General features: G+C 45.0%; 2 protein-coding genes across 4 annotated transcripts in view; both read right to left on the minus strand.

Moving 5' to 3' along the window:
* The window catches only part of KDM3B (lysine demethylase 3B), a 69,508-nt gene extending 58,090 nt beyond the window's left edge, over positions 1 to 11,418 (minus strand). The window contains exon 1 of one of the 2 annotated variants that reach the window (XM_053907459.1): positions 11,208 to 11,418. In XM_053907459.1, the coding sequence (XP_053763434.1) occupies positions 11,208 to 11,402 (195 nt within the window). In that variant the 5' untranslated portion in view covers positions 11,403 to 11,418. The remainder of the gene's footprint in view (positions 1 to 11,207) is intronic. The other variant, XM_053907460.1, reaches the window with a different exon arrangement.
* A 3,295-nt stretch (positions 11,419 to 14,713) lies between these two features.
* Positions 14,714 to 25,341, minus strand: FAM53C (family with sequence similarity 53 member C). Of its 2 annotated transcripts, none has more exons than XM_019424306.2 (5): positions 25,036 to 25,341; positions 21,443 to 21,672; positions 20,991 to 21,048; positions 18,682 to 19,466; positions 14,714 to 17,772 (listed from the first exon to the last, which is right to left on the minus strand). In XM_019424306.2, exons 2-5 carry the CDS (start codon positions 21,518 to 21,520, stop codon positions 17,515 to 17,517), a joined length of 1,179 nt encoding a protein of 392 aa, XP_019279851.1. In that variant the 5' UTR covers positions 21,521 to 21,672; positions 25,036 to 25,341; the 3' UTR covers positions 14,714 to 17,514. The 2 variants fall into 2 exon arrangements, with proteins under 2 accessions (XP_019279851.1, XP_019279850.1); XM_019424305.2 differs by lacking the exon at positions 25,036 to 25,341 and adding an exon at positions 24,581 to 24,713.
* Positions 25,342 to 25,588: the final 247 nt, after the last annotated feature.

The raw sequence follows: 25,588 nt of genomic DNA on the forward strand, positions 1-25,588 counted from the left end.
TGACAACAACAACAGTGCTACACATTCTGGGATCAAGCTACAGTTCAAGGCTAACAGTATGAATGTTTGCTATTTTTTTTTTTAAGTTTATTTCTTTACTTTGAGAGAGAGAGCACGAGCAGGGGTGGAGCAGACAGAGAGAGGGAGAGAGAGAGAGAATCCCAAGCAGACTCTGCACTGTCAGCATGGAGCTGGATGAGGGGCTTGAATTCACAAACTGCAAGATCAAGACCTGAGCCAAAACTAAGAGTCAGATACTGAATTGGTTGAGCGACCCAGGAGCTCCAATATGAATCTGTTTTAAGAGCAATATGGGATGTGGATATATGTAAGCACGTTCTCTGAACACTAAGGCTTATTTCTGGCCCTAGCACTGTGCTTTACTTCCTAGCTTAGGTAATGGAACAAAGGAGAACATATAAGGTAAACAATAATTTCAGATCAAAGTACCTACAACATGAACTCTTAAAATGGTAGTGGCAAGACCAGAGAAGAGGAGGAAGGTATATAAACTAACAAAAAATCAATGGCTGTGGTTGAACTGAGTCACAGATGACCAAGACAGGCTGATAATCTGAATAGAACAAGACTAAAACAGTTTGAGTTGATTATTTAAAAAGTCTTTTAAAAATTTCTACTATTAGAATAAAAATAGCAAATAGAACCACACATGCTATAGCTAGAATCCAAGCAGTAGATGTAAAATATTTCATGAGTTAAGGAGAGATAGTAGTAAAACTCTTGCTTTCATTTCAAAATTCCTTTTATGGTATATATGTGACTTACATTTATTTTAGTGACATTAAAACCAAAGAAATTCTTTAATAAAATCAATTAAGTTCTCCTAAGTTTGATAACATCAGATACTAACTAGTAACCTGAGTAATATAAGCTTTCATGTTTATTGTGTTAATATCAGCTTGAGTTCTGGTTCTGCCTAAGGCTACTCTTACTATAATTAATAAAGTTATTCATTCAGTCATGCTCACCAAAAATAGAACATCTCTTATGTATATATAGAGCATTTACTGACCAAGAATATCAAGGTGAATAATGGTAGCAATTGGCAGGAGGGACTCACGCCCCAAAAGAGTCAACACAGAGGTATAAAAATGATTACAGAGCTGTGTAATAAGGGCAATAACAAACATGTTATGTTAGGCTAGAAAACATATCTGCTTTGAGAAACTAGAATGGTTTCACAGAAGGGATAGTAGTATACAAGCTGGGTCTAAAAGGACAAGTTGCCTTCTGGCAGAGAAAGACTTTCTGGCAGGTGCAAAGGAAGAGAAACATAAAAGCTGATTGAGTGTTCCAGGCAGCAGTGGCAGCTGTTAGTAAGTAAGCTGTAAGGGCTCTGATTGGCATGTTAATGCATGATGCACTGAAACCTGGTGGCAAAGGTATCATATTTGGCCAGCAGAGTGGTTTTTTTGTTGATTTGTTTTTAATGTGCATTGAACATCTGTAGGCAGTATCTGCACTCTCCAGTTGCCAACCCACTATATTCTCTAGTCTGTCATCTAGCTGTTTTCATACACCTGGTACCTTGGACACAAGTGGGTTTATGTTCCCTGATATAGGCCTTGAGGGAGCCACTGATAGTTTTAAATGGGGAGGGGGAAGACATGGTACAATGTTTTATAAAGATAATATCATCTGGGGGAAAACTTCTCAATGCTCAATTTAAATAGAAAATCAAAATAGAAATTACAAAGTATTTTATAATTAGATGAATGGCAAAACACTTTATTCATACTATAGAAAAATATCGAGAAGTTTTAAAAAATGAGATACATCTAGAAGACTACCATGGAAAGATCTCCAAGATGTGTTGTATGCAAAAGAAGCTGGTTGCAGATTTTAGGGTGTGTATGTGAGAGAATAGGAGGATTGGGACAGAGGGGATAATAGCATTTTTGCCTTAATCAGTAAATGCTTTTTTAAAAACAAAACAAAATCTATATTCATATAATGCTTAAATAATTAACTTTTTAAAAAGGAAAGAATTAACTTTGGTAGCAGGGTGGAAGATTAATTACAGAGAGAAGAAACTGGAGGCAGGGGGACCAATTACAAAGTCATGATAATCCAGTAAAAAGATGAAAAAGGCTTAATCCAAAAAGATATGAATGGAAAACAAAGTGCATTTGAGAAACTACAGAGATAAAAATAACAGATGATGATGGCTGAGAGTAAGAGAAATGGAAGATTAACTCAACTCCCGAAGTCCCTAAGTTTTCCAATTTTACTACCTACATACATACCATTAAAAAAGGCACAAGCCCAAAATGGAGTCACTTGTGCTAAGCGCAAGTCATCAAACCACAACTTAACTTCTCCTAGCAAGGGAATCTTAAACCAGTAAATCTGGAATTACCTGGTCAGCACTAGAGAGGTAATCTGCCTGATGGACCCCTGCTCTCCCCCAAAGGAAGGTAACCTTGTCTGAAACAATCAGCTCTTTGCTAGAATAACCACCTTGTGCCACCTCCTTCTGCCTATTAAAGTCTTTCATTTTGCACAGCTCTCTGGAGCTCCTTTCTATCAGCTCGAAGGGATGCTGTTGATTCAGGCATTGTTGAATAAAGCCAAGAAGATCTGTAAAATTTACCAGCTGAATTTTATTTTTTAAATGATTCTAAACAAAATGTAAAGTCTATTAAAAATGATTTTACAGGTGTGCCTGAGTGGCTCAGTAGGTTGAGCGTCCAACCTAAGGTCATGATCTCACGGTCCATGAGTTTCAGCCCCCATCAGGCTCTGTGCTGACAGCTCAGACAGAGCCTGGAGCCTGATTCGGATTCTGTGTCTCCCTCTCTCTGCCCCTCCCCCACCCATGCTCTGTCTCTTTCTCTCTCTGTGAAAAATAAACTTAAAAAAAATTTTTTTAAAGAAATTATTTTACAAAACTGTGGGATATCTTGACAGCCAAGATGGGGAATGATGCACGTCTAGAAGATGGCTGTTTTCAAATATAAAACAATTTTTTTCTATATGGTTCATCTGATCAAGAGATAGCTTTCTTTTTTTTCTCAAGAGATAGCTTTCTAACAATTAACCTCATCAACCCCCACCCCAATTTCTAACATCTGCAATATATGAAATGTTAAGTACTTGAGTATCATAAGGATAGCCTAAAAAAAACCTCAAGCATACAAATATATAGTGTTTTTAGGGGCTCTAGCATCATAAAGAACTGAATTTGCATCTCAACTTCCTTATTTCTTAGCTGTGTAGCCCAGGGCAAGACACTTTAGCCTCTTTGAGCCTCATTTCCTTTGCCTATAAATAGGGACAGTAAGTACCTCAAAGGATTGTCTAAGGATTAAATGAAATGAAAGCATAAAATGTCTAGCAGATTTGGGGCTCCTGAAAAACATGCACTCCTTAAGAAACTCACACTACTGGTCAGATTATAAATTGGTATGATTTAAAAAACAAGAAAACATATTATCAAGAATCTTAAATATGTGCATACTCTGGGTCTTCATAATAACCACTCCTAGCAATAATTCTAGGAAATAACCTTAAACAGAGGGAAGGCTTTATTCACAAAAATGCTCACACAGCATTATTGATAAAGTCTAAAATCTTAAACAATTTCAATATTCAATGAAAGAGGAACAGTTAAATAATTTATCCAGAATAAAAATTATAAAATTTTTCTTAAAGAGCTTTTATTGTTTTCCTTTCACTTACGAGAGCAATACATGTTACCTGTGGAAAATAAAGCCCCAAGAAAATTAAAATTACCCATATACAAAAGTTTTCAGTAATACAGGAAAAGTGCTACATTAAGTAAAACAGCAAAACACAAAACTGAAAATACAGTACGAATTCAACTTCTGACAATTCTAAAAAGAGATTAGATGAATATGTATCAAAATATGTATCAAAATATGAACAGCTGTTTCTAATTGGTTGTGAATACAGGGATGACTTTTAAAATTATCAAATTAATTTCATTTTGTATTACAGGCATGCATTACCACAAAACCACAAAAATAAAACATCTAAAGCTTCTAATGTGACAAGTCAGGTGGACAATGGGCCTTGGATTGGGGTCTCCAATAAGATTCCAATAATCTCAAGACAAAAAAATTAGTAGTGAGTCCATATCCATAAAAATATATAAACAGGGGAGCTTGGGTGGCTCAGTAGGTTAAGTGTCCAACTTCGGCTCAGGTCATAATCTCGCGATTTGTGAGTTCAAGCCCTGCGTCGGGTTCTGTGAGGATAGCTCAGAGACTGGAGCCTGCTTCGGATTCTATGCTCCTCCTCTCTCTGCCCCTCCCATGCTCATGCTCATGCTCATGCTCTGTCTCTCAATAATAAATAAATGTTAAAAAATAAAAATAAAAAAAATATATATAAACAGGAAAAAGTTAAAGATCAATTATAAACACCTTAAAACAGGAGGCCACAGAGCAGAAATTCCGTAAGAAATCAGAAATGAAAGTTAACAATCTAATACTGGCTTCTACATAGTCTACTTAAAAAAAAAAATTTAAGTTTATTTTGAGAGAGAGAGAGAGCACAAGCAGGGGAGGGTCAGAGAGAAGTAGACAGAATCCCAAGCAGGCTCTGCAACATCAGTGCAGAGCCTGATACGGGGCAAACCCATGATTCATGAGATCATGACCTAAGCCAACATCAAGAGTCGGATGCTTAACCGACTGTGCCACCCAGGTGCCCCTAGTCTACTTTTTAAGATATGGTAGTCAGAAAAGGCCTCTTAAAAATACTAACAGAAAAATTCACATTCTGTTCTTGATGGAACTTACATTTAGTAGAGGAAATAAGCTATATATCTTGTTATATATCTATAAGAAGAAAAATGTGATTAATATTCCAAAAGAGGTATATCACAAAGTGCTACAACAGCAAAGAAAAAAAATAACATATTGGGGATTCAGAAAGGCTTTATAGAGGTGGTAGAACCTGGAATGGACAAACTTTCTCTTTATAGGATTTTGATGGTTAATATTAAAAGCAAAGAGGAGGGGCGCCTGGGTGGCGCAGTCGGTTAAGCGTCCGACTTCAGCCAGGTCGCGATCTCGCGGTCCGTGAGTTCGAGCCCCGCATCAGGCTCTGGGCTGATGGCTCGGAGCCTGGAGCCTGTTTCCGATTCTGTGTCTCCCTCTCTCTCTGCCCCTCCCCCGTTCATGCTCTGTCACTCTCTGTCCCAAAAATAAAAAAAAATAAAAAAATAAAAAAATTAAAAAAAATAAAATAAAATAAAAGCAAAGAGGAAAGGGGAACCAAAGCAATAAAAGCCAAAAAATACTAAGAAAGTGGAGGATCACTGAATCAGGGCTGCTTGCTATAAACATCCTTTTGGCAACACCCAATTTCCCTCATAAGATTCTTTGCACACCAAGGGTCCTTCGTATCTATAATTTGGTCTCGTGAGTAGACCAGGAAGAGGCTCTGTGCAGATCTCTGGATAGGTGTATCTCCTACTGTAAATTAATAACCTTATATGCGAATTTACAAATCAGTCTCCAGAGAGTGTGGTTAGTGAGAATCAGTTCCCCAGAGCCTGATTACCCCTAACACACACACACACACACACACACACACACACACAAGTGGAGTTTTTACCCTTGCAAAACTGAGAGAGGTCATATATATGAGTCACTACTTGAACATCAGGTAGGTTTTATCCACCTACAGAACAAGGGTAAAAGACACTTTGGCAGTCGGGATAGTGGGGTCGGGAGGGCTTAAAAACCACCAACCTGTCAAAGGCAGTGGAAAAACTGAGAAGCAGCAACAGGTGTCAGTCCCGCAGGCCTTGTGGAAGCAAACCCTACAGGCATCAACTCCAGCTGTTGAGAAAATCACTAACAACAGAAAAGGCCACGTAACTTACCCACCATTTACAGTTATTCACCCCACCATTTACAAGAAGGGAAGTGGGGCAAGTGAATCAACCATAACAAGTCGGAGATAAAAAGTAGGCAAGCGAGTACTAAAGGAGGGACTGAGCCCCTGGCAGGTGGGGAATTAGTGAAGCAACTCTTAGAAATAAATGGTAATTAAGAGGAAATATTTGTGCACTAAAGGGAGAGGATGCTGGATGGACAAAATGGCCAGAGTATGTGATCACTGGTGGACATACTGCACAGCTCTAAACTCAACAGAATGCAAATTAAGATAGAACTACTAACAATTATACACACACAATAAGACAAACTTTTTTTTTTTAAATGAATTATATGAAGCACTTGAGTGCCTGAAAAACTCAAGGATGGCTTAATGTTCAAAAATAGACCTCCTGCTCTAAGAGAATTAAGATGAAAAACATTAGAGGGGCTCACACTTAAACACTACATATTCTTTTGTATAATCTCACTTTTATTTACAGTTCTGTAAACAGTACACTGATCCACAAAACATATTCTATTTATTTTAATAAACAGTGTATCATGTACCAGGCAGATTTTTATTAAACTCCTGGAATTATAAGTAAAGGACACTTAAGGATAATCATTAACTCCCATTTCAATTAGGGCTGAGTTCTACGTTTGTGTGAACATAGGTGGAGATTGTGCCCTGGAAACAGAGTACTGTCCTAGACCTGATTATAATCATTATCTAGGAACAAAGTAGAGAGGTATTTTAAAGTCCACCTAACCTGAGACAAGGAAGAAAGGTTGGAGGACGTAAAAAAATAAGGCAGATACAGATAAGTTTTCATTCCTCTTGGAAGACTCCCAGATAGAAGAAACATGGTACTAGCCTGGACACTGCTACAATTATTACATTATCTGGAATCAAAGGAAAGGAGTACTTTAGAGTCCGCCTTTCTGCCAGATAAAGATGAAAGATTAAGGGATAAAAACAATAAAGCAGATATGCTTCTACTCCTCTTGCAAATTCTGGATAGCTGCGATAGCTAAGATACACATTCAAAACAAATCATTGGCTACTAAAAGAATCATTTAATTCTAACAAACAGCAAGAAAAGGATAGTTTATTTAATAAAACTGGTGCTACCACAACTGATTACTCAGTAGGAAGCAAGTTAGATCCCCCACCGCACATGCCACTTACAAAAATATTCCAGGCAGACCAAAGATCTAAAGGTAAAAATACAGAAACATTAAATAACATTTACATAGATTCAAGGGCAAGGAGCTATCCCCAAGCAAGTAAAGAAACCATTAAGAAAAGTGTAAGAAATTTAATGATGTAAACATCTTGTTTTTCTGTATGGCAAAACAACTCATAAAGTTCAAAGACAAACGAGAGAAAATAATTGTAACACACCTGAGGGATAAAGGGGTTAATATCCTTAAAATGCACAGAACTTGTACAGAGTGAAAAGACTCCTATTTTTTTTTTAAATGGACAAAAGATAGGTATATAACTCATTAAAAATATAAAAGGCCAATAAAGATAGAAAAAGACCAGTAGTCATGAAACTGCTAGGTATTATTTTTCACCCATCAGATTGCCAAAAAAGACAAACTGATGACACGAGTGATGGGAAAGGTGGAAACCAGCATTGCATGTATGCACTGCTGGTGGGCATGAGAAATGCTATCATCTTACTGGAAAACTACCTGGTATTATCTAATACAACCGAAGATTCATGTACTTCCTAGAATTCCTAACCCACTCCTAGGTGTCTAAACTAAAGAAACAAAACCATGATTACACAAGATATGTGTACAAGTTTATTAAGCACAGCATTATTTGTAGTGCCAAAAATATAACTAACTGGAACATCCAGGATAAGGAGGAATGATTAAACAAATGATGGTACATCCGTTCTATGAAATATCATGTAGTTATCTAAAAGGATGAGTAAGATTTATAGGTATTGATGTCCATGGTATAATGGTAAATGGAAAAAAGGGGAGGGGTGCCTGGCTGGCTCAGTCCATAGAGCATGCAACTCTTGATCCTGGGGTTCTAAGTTTGAGCCCCATACTGGGTAAAGAGATGACTTAAAAACAAAATCTTAAAAAAAAAAAAAAAAAGTCCTTACAAAAAAGGGGGGGAGGGGAAGGCTGCAGTATGATACTATTCACTAATAAAAGCAACCTTTTGTATACAGATGAATGTTTTGATATTTTTTGTACCAGTATTAAGAAAGATAATGGGGTGCCTGGCTGGCTCAGTCAACAGAGCATGTGACCCTTGCTTGGTCTCAGGGTTGTGAGTTCAAGCCCCAAGCTGGGCTTTTTTACTTAAAAAAATTAAAAAAGACAAGCAAAGCCTTTTTTTTGCAAAGTGGAAGCCTGTGAAAGATACTGTTGGCTTTTCCTGTGTATTCTTTTGGTTATTAGACATTTCGCAAAATAGAAGTTTTGCCTTTTAATAAAAAAAGGAAAACCCATGTTTGTTTGTTTGTTTGTTTGTTTGTTTGTTTGTTTTTTTTGGTCTGTGTGTTTAACTACCACACCTACATATATGAAGGTCCCAAGGTCTCTGCAACTTATCCGGACCAGTAATGATTGGGAACACAAAGAGGACAGTTAGAAGAATCAGAAATAAATGCATAGAAACCCATTAAACTAATCTTGCAGCAACACATTTTTTTTTTTTTTCAACATAACAGGACAGGCCTATTTTGAAATACAAATAAAGCTACTACTCCATGGGGGGGGGGGGTAGTGGTAAAAAGCTGTTGTCCTATTACATCTAAAATTCTCAGTAGTTATTTGTCAGCATAGCTTTGAAGATGAAAATGCCCTCTAGCAAACCTTTACCGACCAAACTCCCAATCAACAGGATCCTGACTTTTCTATTTTCATATTTCATCTTAAGGAAGTACATGGCTTTGGTATTGTTTTCCAGAAAAGGGTTCATTAAAAGGGGCAGGACTACATTTTTAAAGATTTCAGGATCAAATAATATTTAGAAAGAGACCATTAATGGAGCCTAAAACTGAAAAGTGTTTTCAATCACTTCAAAAACTCATTCATCCAACCCTCAATTACTCATCCTTAACAGGGGGCGCCCTGCTATGCAATGCTCAAAACCAAGCATGCCTGAAAACATCTTAAACTAACTGAATGAAAATCTGCCCAATCACAGGCCAGCTGCTTGAAAACTCCACCCGTGAGTACAGGAAGAACACTTTTGATTGGAAGACGGTTGTGTTTACTACGGTGTGTGGTGCAAATTGGAAAGGCCCACATGTCTAGGGTCCAAAGGAAATCTCTTTAATGAAAAAGAAAAACAAATGTCCAGTTCTCATCCTAGGCTAGTCATTGTCATTAACAGAACCTCAACATAGCTACTGTAATTCTTGAGCAATTTCGCAAACTGGTGAAAAATTCTAAAGGCTGTGAGTTTTGTTGTGGTAGTTTTCTCACCTATGTCCCCTTAATATACATACAAGCTTAAGTTTATTCTCAAAACTAAATCTGCCTTTGCTTCTGTATGCACACAGCTCCATGAGACCCCAACACACTTCTAATGTACCCTTAACTTTAATTTCCAAGAATCACTGCAACTTTTTACTTGATTTGGGAAACCACTTCATGAGCCCAGTGGTAAAATTATTCAGTATTTAGCTTAGTAGGTGTCCAGCATTTCAGTGAGCTTCAAAAACCTCTGTCCTTAGGGAGCTCAGCAAACAACAAAGTGAATGGGTAGCCATTTCAGGTGCAGAGCTCATTAGCAATTCATCTGATGGAGGAAACAACTAGAATATAAAATTCTAACTGAAAAGCTAGGGCAGACTAGGCCTTAGGTCGAAGTATGCATATAATAGTGGATCCTAATTATGTTTTTCATTTATGGGAGTAAATTTTTGGATCTGAGATAGACACCTCTCCCCCATCCCAACCTAGAAAGCAATCTTTTAAAGAAAGCACAGAGTATTTTACAACCAAATCCCCTCCTTAAGCATCACCCTCATCCCTTTATATTCCTGGTAGCTTTTTATAAATTCGCCCCACTGAAGCCACATAAATGCCCAAACAGCCTTTTCTTATTTAGCATGGAGAAAGATCAAAGAATGTGAACTCAAGTAGCAGAAGGAAAGGCTAAGCCAGCCGCAAGCTAAACAACCCATAAAGCCTGCATATCAGAGGAAAAGAAAAAAAAAAAGCCTAACACCACTAATCAATAGGTAGAAAAATGAGTATCAGAAGCCTACAATATTAACATCAAATCTCAGGAAATCATTCCCACTTACAGCAAATAAAATATCTGCAGAAGCAAGTTCATCACGAAAATTTACCTTCTATTACATTCCAAAAAAATCTCCCTATTTTCATAGTCTTAACAGAGAAGCTAGGGCTGCTATCAGAATGAGGAACTAAAGAGGCTTGCCAAAGCTCAAAGACAATATTGTGCCGCCACATTAACAAAAATAACACAAGGTCCCAAATGCTAGTTAAGTTCTATTTTACTGAATAACTTCAATCACGAAATACACCAAGGCCAAGTATTCAAAAACGCCCAAGCTCCAACACAAAGTTTCAAAACAAAACCTCTCCCAGGGTTGAGGGAGTAGCCGAGCTGGGAGCAAAAAAGCACCACCTAGCAGCCCCATTCCGCTCCTAAGACAGATCTCAAACTTATCAAAAACAGCCACAACCGCAGCTCCTGTCACCCAGAAGCTCAAAGAGAAAGGGAGCCTGAAGAGTCCTGAGAGCTGGCCTTTCTGGAGACCGCCAGGCCAAGCCCGGCTCAGACAAGGAGGAAGTAACTGCCTGATAAAAAAGCCCCGAGCAGCTCCAACTGCAGCCTCTGTGCCTCCCACAATTGCCCACATTCCCGCCCCACTCGGGGCTCCCGGGAGGAAGGGAACAGGGTGCAGATTTCCAGGGAGGCTGCGAACTACAGGTCCGCGTCTTTCAGGGAGCAGCGACAGCACCAGCCGAACTCTGAGGGGCCCAGGAGCCCAGGGTTCGGGAGCCTGCTCGCAAGGCGTGTTTTGGGGGTGTGGGGGGGACGCTGAGAAAGGGGTCGCTGAGGAGGCGGGGCCTGTCGGGTGGAGGCAGCAGCTCTTGGCGCCCTGGCTGCCCCCCGGGGGAAACCGGGGCGCGCACCCCGACGCGGAAGCCATGCCGGCCAGAGCTCGGGGTGCCGAGGAGCCGGTGGGGGGCGCTGAGGAGATCTGGGGGCGAGGAACTGGGTCACCCCCCACCCCACCGCCCCCTCACAAAGGCCCTCGGGGAGGCCGCCCGCAGGCCCCGCAGCCCCGGCCTCAAGTGCCTGCCTCGGCCGCCACTCACCGCTAGGTCCTGGGGCACCGCCCCGCTCATAGCCCGCACTGTGCCGGCCCGCCAGGCCCGAGTGCGCAGCGCAGGCCCCGGATCTCCACCCGCCGCCGCCGCCGCCGCGGGGACCGAGGCCGAGGACGAGGCCGCGGTATCCGCGAACAGAAGCAGCAGCCGCTTGCCCACCGGGGAGGCCGCCGCGTCCGCCATCGCCAGGGCCGGCCAGACCCGCGCTCCCACCCGCCGCCTCCCACCACCTCTGCCGCTGAGCGCCCGATCCGCCCGCAAGGCCTCCCTCCGCACCACCCGCGGCCGCGGCTCCCCCCACCCCCCCCCCCCAACAGCCACCACCAACCACCGGCGCCGCGCAGCGCCCCCCGTGGCCGGGAGCGGAGCCGCAGCCCGGGCCCCGCACAGCGCCCCCCGCGCTCTGGAGCGGGACGGCAGCTCCGGGCCCCTCGCAGCGCTCCGCCCCAACCTCCCCCGGGCCTGCAGTGCCCCCTGCGGCAGGGAGGGGAATTGCAGTTTAGGCGGGGGTAGGGAAGTGGGCGGGCCCTTCAGTCTTTCTTGGTACCATCCTGGTCCCAACCTTCCTTCTGGGGGGTCCCATATGTGAGAAGGCTGTAGCTTACCCGCCTCGGACACCCAAGACTTTTACTGGGGTAGGGGGCTTGAGGGGCAAGGTACCTAGAGGTAGCGTTTTGAGCTCAGCAGTTAGCACCGCAATAACTATTCATTTCCTATCCTGAAAATATGCCCTATCAGTCCTGTCATTATCTTTTAGAAAACTCTCCCCACTGGTCCCTGGGACACATTGTCTTCTCACTGGCCCATAACATGGTACCATCCTATTCTATACTACTAGTACTTCATAGGTTCCTTTCCATTGACCAATGTGTTACATCCACTGGATGTTGTACTACCACTCTTTACACTGGGTGAAGGCCAATGTGTTTCCAACATCTTGGTATTTTTACTTAAACCAATGGAACTTCTTCCCTTTCCAAGTCTGCCAATGTTATTCAGTACAGGTGTTTCTCAATTCAACTTTTAGGGGAATTGGAAAGAGATCAGCAATAAAGAGATTCTCTTTGGCTCAACAGCACTTCATCTTACCATGGAAGTAGTGGCGTTGGGGGCCAAAAAAAAAAAAAAACAACCCCAACCACTCCTATCTCAATTCATTTAATACAGGTGTGGGAGATTGATAGTTCCTGTTAGAAAAGGGATTGTAGAGAAGGGGAGATACCGAATTTTTTGCCTAGATTGTCATTCACACCAGGCACTGGGAAACCTCAATCATTAAAACATGAACATTGGTGGGGTACCTGGGTGGCTCAGCCTGTTAAGCATTCGACTTTGGCTCAGGTCATGATCTCACAGCTGGTGAGTTTGAGCCCTGCGTCAGGCTCTGACTGACAGCTTGAAGCCTGGAGCCTGCTTCGGATTCTGTCTTCCTCTCTTTCTCTGCCCCTCCCCCGCTTGCACACACTCTCAAATACACACACTCAAAAATAAACATTAAAAAAATCCATTAACATTGGTAATATCAGAGACTAGCACGGGTTCTATAGCTTTATAGATGCAGACTGAGTACATATGGAAGTAGATACAAACCAGAAATCATGGATTGTTACCCTCAAAGCGGCCATTTCTTTCAATGATCTGCTCTACAGACAGAAAGAGCAGTAGCTGGTTCTAAGACTTAAGTGCTTACCCAGTTATCTCCTGACTATATCTTTTCTTTACCCTAGACATACTTTCCTTGCAAAGGTTGGGGTCTGCACTGGGGATCGGGGAGCAACTACTGACTTTTCTAAAAGTACAAAACCACTAGAGGAAGTCATTCTAGAACTAACCTTGTGGAACGCCAAGGAAACATTTCCTTGGACTTTTTCTCTTCCTATTCCTTAGAACCTCCACCTCCCATAAGCCAACCTGAGTCCTGAATCAGAATGCTTTCCTGGGCCAAAAGACACCTCTTAAAGCACATGGCCCACAAATTGTAGTTGGTAACAGAACCAGGGTGAATCCCTAAGACCTACCTGCTTTGCAGGATTCCTACCAAAATTCACTGTTGAGACTTTCTCCCATAAGGAGCTCTAATTACAGCCCCAGTGTCTAAAGCTGGATTCTCACAGCACCGGAGACAGAAATATGCCTAAGCTCAGGGATGGGAAGGCAAAGATGAGAAATTCATTCAACAAACATAGTAGGCACTTTTCATGTGCTATTAACTTTTCAACATGCCGGGGACACAACACTGAACAGACCCCTTGTGTTCTCATGGAGTTCTTCCTTATACTAATAGGACTTCAGGAAGAGAAAATGAAATCACACTTCGCTTCACAGAAAATAAACAGAAAAATCTAACAACAACAACAACAACAACAAATGAACAGGAAAGAAAAAAAAGTCATTTGAGATGCTCAAACTTGACCCTTGCTCAAACGGTAGGTGAAATGAAACAGCAGCAGTGTTAAGTAAGGAAAAAACTTATAATACTGAGACTTCTTTAACCACATGCCAAAGCCCCACCCTCCTCAAAGCCTCTTCTTGGTTTCTGAGGCAGGTGACAACCCTCACTATTTATGGAGTGTATTTTCATCCCCTCAAAGGTTCCTGCTCCAGGTTATCAAGCCAATCCTGTCCTCTTGCACACTTCATTGGTATTCAATGATGAGTGCCACAAATCTGAAGCAGGAAACTGGGACGGAGGCTAAGCAACTTGACTCTTCTTGCTGCCTGGCAAGTCAGCACCACAACTGGTAAAGAAAGGCTACTCCTTAGGGACAGAGGCTCCTGCCTGGATCTCTAAGCAACTACATTTTACCCAAACTGCAAGAATGCTAACACAGGGAAAAGGGTGGAATAGAAATGTCTAAAGAGAGTGAGCCACACACCTTCCCTGAGCACATGAACATCCCAAACTAAATCATTATGGAAAATACCAACTTCTGGGGCAAAAGAGAAGCTCTGCTGTTAGGATAATTTTCCAAAAGCATTATTTTTAGAATGGAGTAATTGCCTAGGTCTTTGGAATCTGAATTCTCAAGACTAAAACCTCCATCTCTCCAGGGCATAAGATGTAAAAACTCTTAAAAAAGAAAAAGATTCCTGGTCAAGTCTCTCAAACTGCTTTCTTCCCACTTCCTAAAGACTACAAATCAGTCTAGACAAGTTCCTGACTGGACTATCAAGCATTTCTCAGGGAGCTAGAATGTATTAGTACTTGACTTCAACTTATTGGAAGACTGACCACAGGGTAGAGGAGATAGTTACCACTATCAGGGAAACAAAGACCAATCAGACTGCCAAAAATAACCAAGGCCTTATCACAAGCTGGGCCACAGGATATTAATGCTGTGGCTGCAAAAGGCCTAGGACCAGATACTGCCCTCGAGGGGCGAAGGCCCAGCCATGTTTTAGAGCAAGGGACTGTTAGAGTTAGATGGCCTTCTCCCTGCTTCCTCCTTGCTTTTCTTTGTGGAGAAGGGAAGAAGACACTGTAGTACACAAGATTGCTTGGGAAAATGAATTATTCTAATAAAACTTTATTTTTTCAAACACAGCCACAGAGGCAGGACCTCATGTTTAACACACACAGACTTATGGATTTTTTTAATATAAAACAAAGTTTACGAAAAAATTTTTTTCCACTTTTTGTATTTGTAATCCCATTAGCACAGGGACTTTGGCAGCAGGTGGGAGTGAAGGGCAGCTGGAGCTGCCACTGGGCAGTCACCGGGCACAGGAGGAGAGCACCAGCCTGGGAGTGGCTTCACTCACACACGCAGGAATACTCACCTACTGGTCAGCCACACCACACACACAACACAGATGCAGATGTCTACCCAGCGTCAACCACAGCCCTGTATAGTTGTGCTCCACTCTGGGTAAGCCCAATATGTGAAAATCCAAATAGTCAAAACAGCTAAAGTAGAGGGAGGTTGCTTGCTTTACAAAAGAAGCAATCACACAGGCTGCTTTTTAATGGTCGGCAGTCCAAATGCATTGCAAAATAGCATTTGGCTTATACAGAACTTTTGGAACAGATCTACTGTGTAAAGCAAAATGAACCACTTCTTGAAAAGGCTTGTCCCAGGGTCATGGGTGCTCGGATTGGGAAGCAAGATGACAGTTTCAACTAATTTAACTTTCCAGATCTTAATGTAATAGAATTCAAATATGATTATCTGTAGACCTTCTCCCCTAAGGATGGCACCCTGGGGCTTTGGGGAAGCCAGGATAGAGGCAGAATCACTGCCCTCACTTCTTGAGCTTAGGGCTTACAGAGACACCACTGGTCTTGCTAGTGGCCTATTGGAAGCTGGCATAGCCAATATGCAGCAGAGAGCCCAGGCATAAGGATGCCCCAGGAGGAAAAGAAGCTGGCACCAGGGAAATTATGGCCTAAAGAAGAAGAGCCAAGGGAGGGATGAAACCAAGGATGGGCAACTACTGGGCTCACAGTTTCCCTGGATTCTCCAGAGAGCCTTTCTCAGGCCCCTACAGACTTGGTAGCTCACTGGTAATACATGGTAACTAGCAGGAGAAGGGGAAGAGCCCTGGAAGGGTAGAACCTTTGAGGGCCAGAGCCTCAAGAAGAAATGGCCACCTCCCCTGGAGTGGAGGTGAGAGGGCTGCAGCGTCAGTGATGTTCCTATGTGACATGTGGGAAACCAAGAAAATGACAGGTTCAATCCCATGAGGAAGAAACCATGTGGACTTTGGTCTTCTCCCCTTACCATGAGGAACTGGGTCCTAAGACACCCTGGAAATCCAAGAGAATGCCCTTCCTCCAATAAACAAGAAGGGCAGGTCCAATTCAGTCGTGCAGGGTCTAACCAAAGCCGCCGGACAAAGCCTAACAAGCTATTTGGCGGCTGCTTCAGTATATCTTCACTGGTGCCAGCCCTACCAAGGGTCCTACAGTCGTTAAACCCATCCCTGCAGCCACTGGGACCTGCTGCCCTGGCTTAAGTTATGGGCGAGAAACAAAAAAAGGAAATTCAATCCAACAACAACAACAAATTCCCAGCTGCTTCTCACAGCCTTTGCTTTACACAACCTCAGCCAACCCCTTAGTGAGCCCCAACCTCCCTGAGGTCTCTCAGGTCCAATTAGAGGCAAATAAACATTTCTAGGCAGGAATGGAAGACAAGCAAACTAGTAAATGCTGACATCCCCTTCCTCTTTGTCAAGCAGGTCTGAAAAGAGGTTAGACCTGGATCTAATGACAACAGGTTTCCCTATAGTCTGTTTCCAAAAGATAGTGCTGGAACGAGCTTACCCATGCTTACTGGGGACTGAATGCCACTTCTGCTGCAGGTTGGCCTTAGATGATGAGGGCCAACACAGGGCCTTTCCTCCTTGTTCTTGACCCTCGAAGCTCAGAATGTGAGGGGAAAAAATCCCATCAGTAGAGAGGGAAAGAGAAAAATGGAGCCATCCAACCATGCCTCAGTTGTCCACAGGTACTTACAACTACTTAGAGAAAGAGGCAGGTTGTACATAGCCTAGACAATCTGATAAGAAAAAAAGGCCAGCTCAGAATCAACATAGAGAGCCCTCTCCAGCCCTAATATTAGACCTAACTAGGGAAGGGGACGGGTCTAAGACAAAGACCATTAGCCAAGGTCACAGCACTTAAAAGACCCTGCCATCCCCCAAAAGAGAGTCCTTTGCAGAGCCAACAGTGCTTATGGATTATCAGCTCTGAAACCAAGCTACTTAGAAAAAAGAAAAACTTGGTGCCCTCCTCTTGACTCCTTGAATAAGCCTGCTATCCCGTGCAAACTCAAGATCCTGGGGGTATCATGATGCTCTGCTGTTATGGAGCAACTGCCTTCCTTCCCTAAGGCTACGCAAACACACCTTTCCCCAAGTACACTCCCACGCACGCGCACACTCTCACACAATTTCTCCAAGGAGGCTGAATGAACCCCCCACCCTGGCCAAATTCTAAGACACAAGTGCCCTTTGAAGCAAAGGGGCTAGTGAAATTCCCCGAGCTGGGGTCAGCAGACCCCTTCCTTCCCTGCCCATTGCTTTTTCGGTGGCAGGGATACTCACACTCAGGGCCGCCATGGGAAGGGTCTGCTCTGGGGCTGTCCCTCCCGCCACCAGCTCCGTTTATCTTGTCCCGGCCAGTCTGTTGGCATGGTCGAGCTTCCTGGAGCGAGAAGATTTCCGGCTGCCCTGAGTCGGAGCCCTCCACTCACCCCCATTCCCAGGCTCGGCCCCTGGCCTTGGGGCCTTGACACTTGTTAGTAGCCATAGAGAATCAGTCTGTGTGGCCCCAGGAAGTAGCCTCTCAGTTTTAGTTCTCCTCAATTAGATTCAAGTCCAGGTCCCCAAAGTCCTGCTGGCACAGTGTCCGCTTTCTCAGTGCCTGCCGCCCCCACCGCACGGCCCCCTCCTCCTCCTCTTCGCTTTCACTGAGCACCTGGGAGGAACCCCCAATGGGGCTGCAGGAAGCAGAGAGGGGTGGGGGGCTACAGGCCATGAACCACGGTGGAGAGATGCTGCTGCCTTCCCGGGCTGTTTCTTGGAGACAGAGACCTCCTGAGTATGGTTTCTGTCAAACAAACAACAAAGTTAAGAATGCAGAAAGATATCAACTCCCACAGAACCCTGGTCCAAGCTATATTTCAAAGTATCCCTCTTGGTTACCCCTACAGGTATGAGTCCTAGGCATGACGTGGGTGAACTCCCTGGTAACATTTAGAAAATTTAGTATGCAGGCACAGTTCTTTGAGCAAAGAGCCCATAGTTTCTGTTGGGTTCAAGATTAAGAGCTCACTTACAAGCTTCATGTGGGCAAGAATCTTATCTGGGTGTCTCACAACAATATTGCAAGTGCCTAGTCACAGCCCAGTACATAGCAGGTATTCAGTAACATTTGCTGACTGGTTGGAGGAATGACTCTGAATAAGTAAATTCTCAAAGGGGTTTGTGACCCAATGGACTAGTAGGAAGAGTGTGAAAAAAGTGGACAAGTGCATATAATAGCTGCACTCACACTGGGAAGTCAAAATTCATTTGCTGAACAGATGAATAAGGCAGCAACCCGTTTTGCTGAAGCCCTCACACACCCAGCGGAAGCACTGACGGAGAGTGGCAAAATCAGTCTAGAGGTCAAGAAAGGGTAGGGCACTGATGATGTGACTTTTGAGGCTTATGCATGCTCAGAAGAGGAGGGAAAGCACCTTTAGCAGAACAATCAGGAATCCCTATTGGAAGATTTACCATGGGTCTGCCCTCAATTTCTCTAGAACCTCCAGGCCCAAGGAGTTACACACGACATGGGACACTGAGTCCTAAAGTAGGTACAGTCCCGGACAACTAGGATGGTGAATCACACTAGCAGAAGCTCAGACAGAAAAGAACCTGTCAGGAGTGCATGGAACTAGGGGACACTTCGAAGTAAAAATGGAACAGAGTCTCCCTCCTCCCAACCAAGTTTCCCTAGTCCTGCTGGTCCCACCTGATTCATCTTGTCAAAGTCTAAAGAAGGCCGCAGCCGCCGGGGGTCCTCCTCATGGCGCCGTTTGACTCCAGCTTTGCGAGCATCCAGATCACAGGGTTGTGAGCGGCTTCGGGGAAGATTGCGGAGGCCTCGAGGTCGCCAGGGCAGCTCTGGGGAGGATGCAGGGGAGCTCCGGGCAGAGGGCAAGAAGCGGCTTGCCTGCGGGCCCAGGCTAGGTGACAAGGAGAAGCGACGCTGGGGTGGGCAAGGTGACAGGGACTCAGCATCACTCTCCCAGGAGACACTCTGGGGGGAGGTGGCACAGGGTCGAGAGGAATCTTGGGCCAGAGCCAGGCTGAAGAAAGGGGGACTGTAGGGTCTGTGGGCCGGGGCACATTGAGAAGAGGCACTGGGAGCTTGGAGGAACCTGAGGCTGGAGACCCGCTTTGGGGGGCTCTGGTGAGGCACCTGCGGCCCACCCCCTCCACCACTGCCCCGGTGCTTGATGGGAGTCCACAGCTTGGAGGGGGCGGGCCGCCACACCGGCTGCCAGCGAGACAGGTCCACGGGCACTGAGAGTGAGCGGCAGTGCCTCTTGGATGGAGGGGCAGGGGGCACAGGAAGCTTCTCTGGATCTGGGGGCTCAGGGCTTAGGACTTGGGAGAGGGGCTGCTCCTGTGGGGAACTTCCCGGGCTAGGTGGTCTGAGGTGCAGGCTCAAGCCCGAGGGGTGGTAGCTGAGGTTGAGGCTGTCCTGGAACTCAGTACAGGAACAGTGGGGCAGGCCCCTCCAGGAAGCACCTTCTGGAAAGCATTCATAATAAAAATAGTATTAATGAAAGCTAATATATTTTTAAGAGCTTACTATATGCCACAAAATATAATGAGCACTTTATGTGAGGTTTCCCCAAACCTCAGGAGGTAGGTACTATTATCCCCATTTCACAGATGAGAGAAGTCCAGTAACCTGTCCTAGGTCATGTAGGAATGAAATGATCAAAGGAGGATTCAAATCCAGGTCTGTGTGATGCTAAGGCTAGGTCTCTTACCACTAGACTATACTGCCTCCATTATGAGGAACCACCTAAAATTAAAAATAGTCTCAAATACTGCGTATCACTCCCTCTCAAAGGCACAAACAGTCAAGAGAAAAAAAAGCATGTGTGCCCTGCTCATACTTCACTCCACCTAGCCTTACTCTGCTTCCATACCTACCAGCCCCAGGTTGTAAAAAGCAGGCCCATGCTCTTCTTTAATCTTTCTCCTTCCTACATGTCACCAGCACCCAGACAAGAGTTAGGGCTGCCAAGGATTAAGAGGCAATCGAGCAGGTAAGAGATCATTTTTATTCCTAGAGAGGGCAAACAGAGTGGGGAAGGCCTTTGATGATGGAACCCAGGCTTGGGAAACCCTAAGACTATTCATGTTCCTTTGTTGTCTAGCCACCCACAAAGAAATGCTCCAATTAACACACTGATACCAAAAGATCTAGCTAGAGTGTAGTTAACTAAAAAAATAAAAAGTGCCAAATAATATATATAGTATGCAACCTTTTGCAGGAATAAAAAGTACACATTTATATTTGCTTCTATTTGTATAAAGAAACTCTAGTTGGATAGACAAAGTAATAACACGAGCTGCTTTTGGGGAGGTGGCGGGAGCTAGATGGAGAAGGGAGACTTTTTTCAATATATTTGTTATTCACAAAAATTTTTTTTGAGGGGTGCCCGGATGGCTCAGTTGGTTGAGTGTCCGACTTCGGCTCAGGTCATGACCTCGTGGTTCATGAGTTCGAGCCCCGCGTTGGGCTTTGTGCTGACAGCTCAGAGCCTGGAGCCTGCTTCGGATTCTGTGTCTCCCTCTCTCTCTGTTCCTCCCCAGCTCACACTCTGTCTCTCTCAAAAATAAATAAAGATTAAAAAAATTTTTTTTTTTAGTGTGTGTGGGAGAAGGGCAGAGGGAGTAGGAGAGAGAGGATCTTAAGCGAGCTCCAATGAGGGGCACGACCCTGAGATCATGACCTGAGCTGAAATCAAGAGTGGAACACTTAACCGACTGAGCCACCCAAGTGCCCCTTTAAATTTTTTGAACCACATGAATGTATTACCTATTTAAAAAAAAAATCAGATTATAAAAGTCCTGTCAAGGCTAGAATAAGAGCAAACTAAACAAATAACCTCCATGCAGGTGCAGGAAAATGGAGAGAAGTGTGAATCTCAGCAGGTGACCCTGGCAAGAAAGTTGTGGAGATAGACTAGCTAGCCCTGGTCACTGGAAACCAATGAAAGAAAGGTGTAGATACACACAGACACACATACAAAGCCTTACCAGACACAAGTTGGAAAGGGTTCCCACAGTTGGAGATGTCTGCATGATCAGGCAGAGGCTAAGAGAGAGAGAGGATATCCATCATGATTCAGGCTCAGGACACATATTTCCAGGAAGCCCTTTTCAGCTTACCCCTGTAATTCATGGGCTATAGAGATGTTAGGGACTCCTAAATGTTCTCTTCTTGTTGTCTTCCCAAAGTTAGTGAGTAAAATAATCCACATCTTCCAACATCTCATACCCTTCTCCACCCAAGTTTTGGTGTCCCTTCTCTATCAGTGGAAAAATACCTGCCCCCTTCCTTTTGGGCTGGGTTTTGAGCCTTTAGTAGGCTCTTCCAGTACAAGTACCATGACTCATACGGCACAGGACATGGGTAAAGTAGTAGCAACAAACAGCCTCAGAAAAAAGGGGGAGGGGATGGTAGAGAAGCAGGAAGACTGGTCTTTTACCAGACTGATGCTGAAGCGTGTGCATTTCAGCTCATCCAGAGTCTGCTTCTGTAGCTGCTCAGTGATCAGGGTTATCATGATTCTCCCCAGGATATGACTTGCACACTTTGGAGCAAATGATGGATGTCTTCCCTGTTGTTCTTCCAGACCTCACTCGTGAGCCGTCTTCTGCCACTGCAGCACCATTCTAGCACCATTGGGACTCCCCTCTCCAGTCATGCCTGCTGAGTCTGCCAATTACAGAGGGACCAGCCCCAAGTGATATTAGAGATGTACCTGGCCCAAAGGTGGAAAATGCATGGCACACATACCACAGCATCCCTATGCCAGGCCTCTGGCAGACATCATTAATTGATCACAGCTCTTTCCTGCTAAGCCTAAACACAGCCTCAGAAACATTCTGAACGTGGCACTCCAGTTAACCAGTAAAATTAACTGGAGTTAGCAAGCAAGTTGAAACCTATTTGCCACTCCTAACCTGGTTCATGCTCTGTTCTGTCTACCCAGACTACCGGTACCGCTTAAAAAACAGCTCAAGTGAGAGACAACACCCAAATGGTTACTTCCATCCTGATTACCCCAATATTTTCTTTTATCCTCTAATCAGAAACAGAGAGATACATTTTTCCTAAACCACACAAATAGTAATAGGGAACAGGGTGGAGCACTGGTTGTAGGAATGACTTTTTCCTTTAGACCAATCAGAGTGAACAAGGTTTCATGTTCTCCCTTAGCCTGAATGTATATCGTGTTATATTGTTTTCTAACAGATACTGTATACATTCTCTTACAAAGCTAAGAAGACAGAAATGGAACCAGGATTATTCCACTTACATTTCAACTCTATAGATGTTAACAACTGTATGACTTCATTCAACTAAGTTTTTAGCCTGATCTGACTCAAGACCATGGATACAATTAACTGAGACTCCTTCTCATGGTCAATTTCAGTAGAAGCAAACTAATTCTATCAAAGAACAGGCTTCCAGCCTACACAATTGCCTGAGGGGCCTTGCTCAATGGAGGAGAGGAGGTTAACCTAGTATTTCCATATGGTTCTGCCTATTCCCAGAAATGACCAGCAGGCAGACAGCTCATCAGAGGGTGTATATAGCATTCTCTAGTAGATAAAACAAACATTCAAGAAATCTAAATCTTGCTCCAATTTGCTGTGACAGTTCTGGGAAGTCACTTGACTTTTCTTGGCCTTAGTTAACCTGTATATAAAATGGGCACAATAAATATGTCTTAACCTGTCACAGGTACCATATAACATGAAATACCAAAATGTAAAAAGCATACAATCTAGCCTGTACAAATCAAGACTCCACAAAGACTGCTGTTTCTCAAACCCTCCTGTTTGTTGCTCTACACAGGCTAAGAATGCCACAAGTGATGATATTAAGCTGAAGAAGGCAATTGGGTTTATCTATTTGGCTGGACGCCACCTTTTCTCATCTGCACACCTAGGGAAGCCCAAAACGGCTCTTCTGTGACCTTGGAGGCAGATCACTTTCTACTTTTGCAAAAAAAAGAGGGAGTCATCTTGACCCCATCCCCACCTCAGAGAGAGGTAGGTAAGGAAAAGCAAAGAAATACATGTGGATGTATGTGGAGTTTTTTTTGGAAGAAAGGTCTGGGAGAAGTCAATCATCATTACAAATAACTATCATTTTCACGCATAATTATCACCACCCTGAACGAAGTTCCAGCTTCCCGAGAGCTCCCTTCAGCAGCTTCTATGTTCTTGGGGGAAAAGCTAAAGCTTCTTTTCTGCTCTTGGTTTCTTAACTCTGCCCCCAAAAGATCAACTAGAGAGGGAACCTAACTGAAGGCTTTTACCCCACAGATCACAGGCCTCAGACTGACCAGCCATGAAGAGCAGGGAGTGAAGCAAACTCTTTCAAGCTTTTCATGAGGCATTTGGCCAAACAGCAAACTCCCAGCCCTCTCTGGGATCAAGTGAAGAGAGTGATTTTGTGTTTTTCTGCATTTTAATTGTTGGGATGTGGCCACACACGGCGGTAATTGGAACAATGCAACTACCACCACGCAACTGATACTCTCAGCCTGAGTTTCCTAAAACAGGCCAGCCTGAGAGGGGGAACAGAACGGAAGCCATAAGGAATCAAACCAGGACACAAAAGAAGGCAAACCAGCTCCGCGAGGGGCCTCCTCTTTCTCAGGCAGGCATAGAAAAAAGTGTAAGAAACCCTCTCTTGCCGCCTTCCTTCCCCTTCCATTTTGTTTATCTGAGGGGCAAAGACAGCCCTGAACCTTCACTAAACAAGTTAAAACTTCTCAGCTTAACAACTGGCACAGGGCTCAGCCCTTCACAGAGCAGCAGGCCGCTAGGCCCTCCCCACGACCCCACCAGGCCCAACTCTCAATCCAGGCTTTCCTTCCACCATCAGCCCCCTAACATAAAGACTGGACCCCCATCCCATCTCTTATTGGATGGCAGTAACCCCTGACATTCGGGTTTCAGGGATGCTGAGGTTGTGATGAAAACTGAAGAACCTAGGATCTAGTCAGGCCAAGGGGTAAGAGAGTCACAAATCCCCTGGGGACCTTCCCCCCCACCCCACCCCCAGGTCCCAGGCCCACACCTCTGGGGGAGACTGAAGAAAAACATGAGGAAGGCAGGGAGGTGCATGAACATTTAAGTGAGGATCTGACTGTTCCTTCTTCCATATGGCTCTGGCGGGGATAGGGGTGACAAGTGGGGAGCACCCCTCCCCCCAACCCGATGAAGAAGCAAAAGGCTAGGCCCCCCTCCAGTCTTCAACCTCTCCCTCGGTTGCCCTGCCTGTCCCTGCGGGGTGGGGCATGGGGCGTCCGCTGGCCCCTAGGGGGGCACAAGGGCTCGCTCAGGGGGGCTGTCGTTCGCCTCCTCCCATATCAGCTTCCATCACCTGGCCGCGGGAAGCGAACTCAGGACGCTAGGGATGAAGAGGGTCTGGGACTTAGCACTCCGCCAACCCCTCCCCCACCGGGTCCCGTGCTCTCCCCGCGGAGGCGTCCAGAGAGGCCGTGCGGCGCTCGCGGCCGGGCTGGGGGAAGGGAAAGAGGGAAGGAGGGAGGGACGGCCGAGGTGCCCGCCCCGAGGGCCCAGCGCCACCTGCCCTCGCCACCTACCGCGGCTCCTCCAGCTCCCAGGGCCGCGGCCGGAGCAGCTCTGAGCGCTCCGTTCGCCCCACGGTGCCCTTAAAAGGCGCCGGCGCGAACCAAAGGGCCCCTAAGGAGAGTAGGGAGATCGCTCTGGTTCGCGGAATCCTCCTGAACCGCCCGCGGAGGCTCGAGCCTTGCGCCGTTTCTCTCCCAAAGTCTATTTTGGAAAGTACTGTCGGGAATGAGACAGGTTCTTTGATTTAGGGATGAAGGTGATTTCCTCACCATCGAGTCACCCCCTCCAAAATACCGCAGAAGGTGGACGGACCCAGTTGGCGGCACATCTCGAAACCCGCGGGGGAGGCCGTGTTGGACGAAGGTAAACAAAGCCATCCCCCTCACCCTCCATTCCAACACTGGCATAAGTACAGCCCTCTACTCGATTTGAGCCGCGTAACAGAATTAGCCGAAGTTCCTCTTACCTGCTCTCCTGTCCCGCCCTCTAGGGCTGCTTCGGAGAAGGAATCCCCCTTCCGCCAGCAGAGGACCCGTCCGCGGCGTGAAGGCTTCTGGGAAATGTAGTCCAAGAGTCGATTAGGGCCTGCTCCGAGTCCCAGGAGCCCCTCTTCAAGCTGCCGGATCGCCTCGAACCTTATAAACCCAGGACTTGCAACGGTTGCGCGGCCGTTCCAAATTGGTTTTGTAATTAGCCCTCACCCAAAACACTTTGTGAAGCTGCGGAGGGCCCAGGGCTGTCCACTACTCTTCCTTCCTCTACGCACCCCCACCCCCGAGCAGGATGAGGTAATGGGGTTGTGATTATGACATCATAGGCGGTTCAGTTGCTTGCGGGGGTGGGTTGGGGGGGAGGGAAGGAGGAGTATGGTGGTTACAGCTGGACCACTTAAGACAGGGAGGGAGGAAACAGGCAGCTGGAGAAAAGATGTTCATGTCCGTATATTTCCTCTTTAGGAACAGGATACCACCCTTTTTATTAAATCTCCACCACTACCACCACCTCCCACCTCAGCCAAA

Source organism: Panthera pardus, unplaced genomic scaffold (assembly GCF_024362965.1).
Source record: "Panthera pardus isolate Hobbes unplaced genomic scaffold, ASM2436296v1 HiC_scaffold_2, whole genome shotgun sequence".
NCBI classification, from domain to species: Eukaryota; Metazoa; Chordata; class Mammalia; order Carnivora; family Felidae; genus Panthera; species Panthera pardus.

Excerpts from the sequence above, each read along its gene's own strand:
- FAM53C (XM_019424306.2), bottom strand. The coding sequence starts at position 21,520 with ATGATAACCCTGATCACTGAGCAGCTACAGAAGCAGACTCTGGATGAG. Across the intron at positions 21,049-21,442 it reads CACGCTTCAGCATCAGTCTG|CCTCTGCCTGATCATGCAGA; the intron begins GTAAAAGACCAG and ends TCTCTCTCTTAG. Across the intron at positions 19,467-20,990 it reads CCCTTTCCAACTTGTGTCTG|AAGGTGCTTCCTGGAGGGGC; the intron begins GTAAGGCTTTGT and ends AATGCTTTCCAG.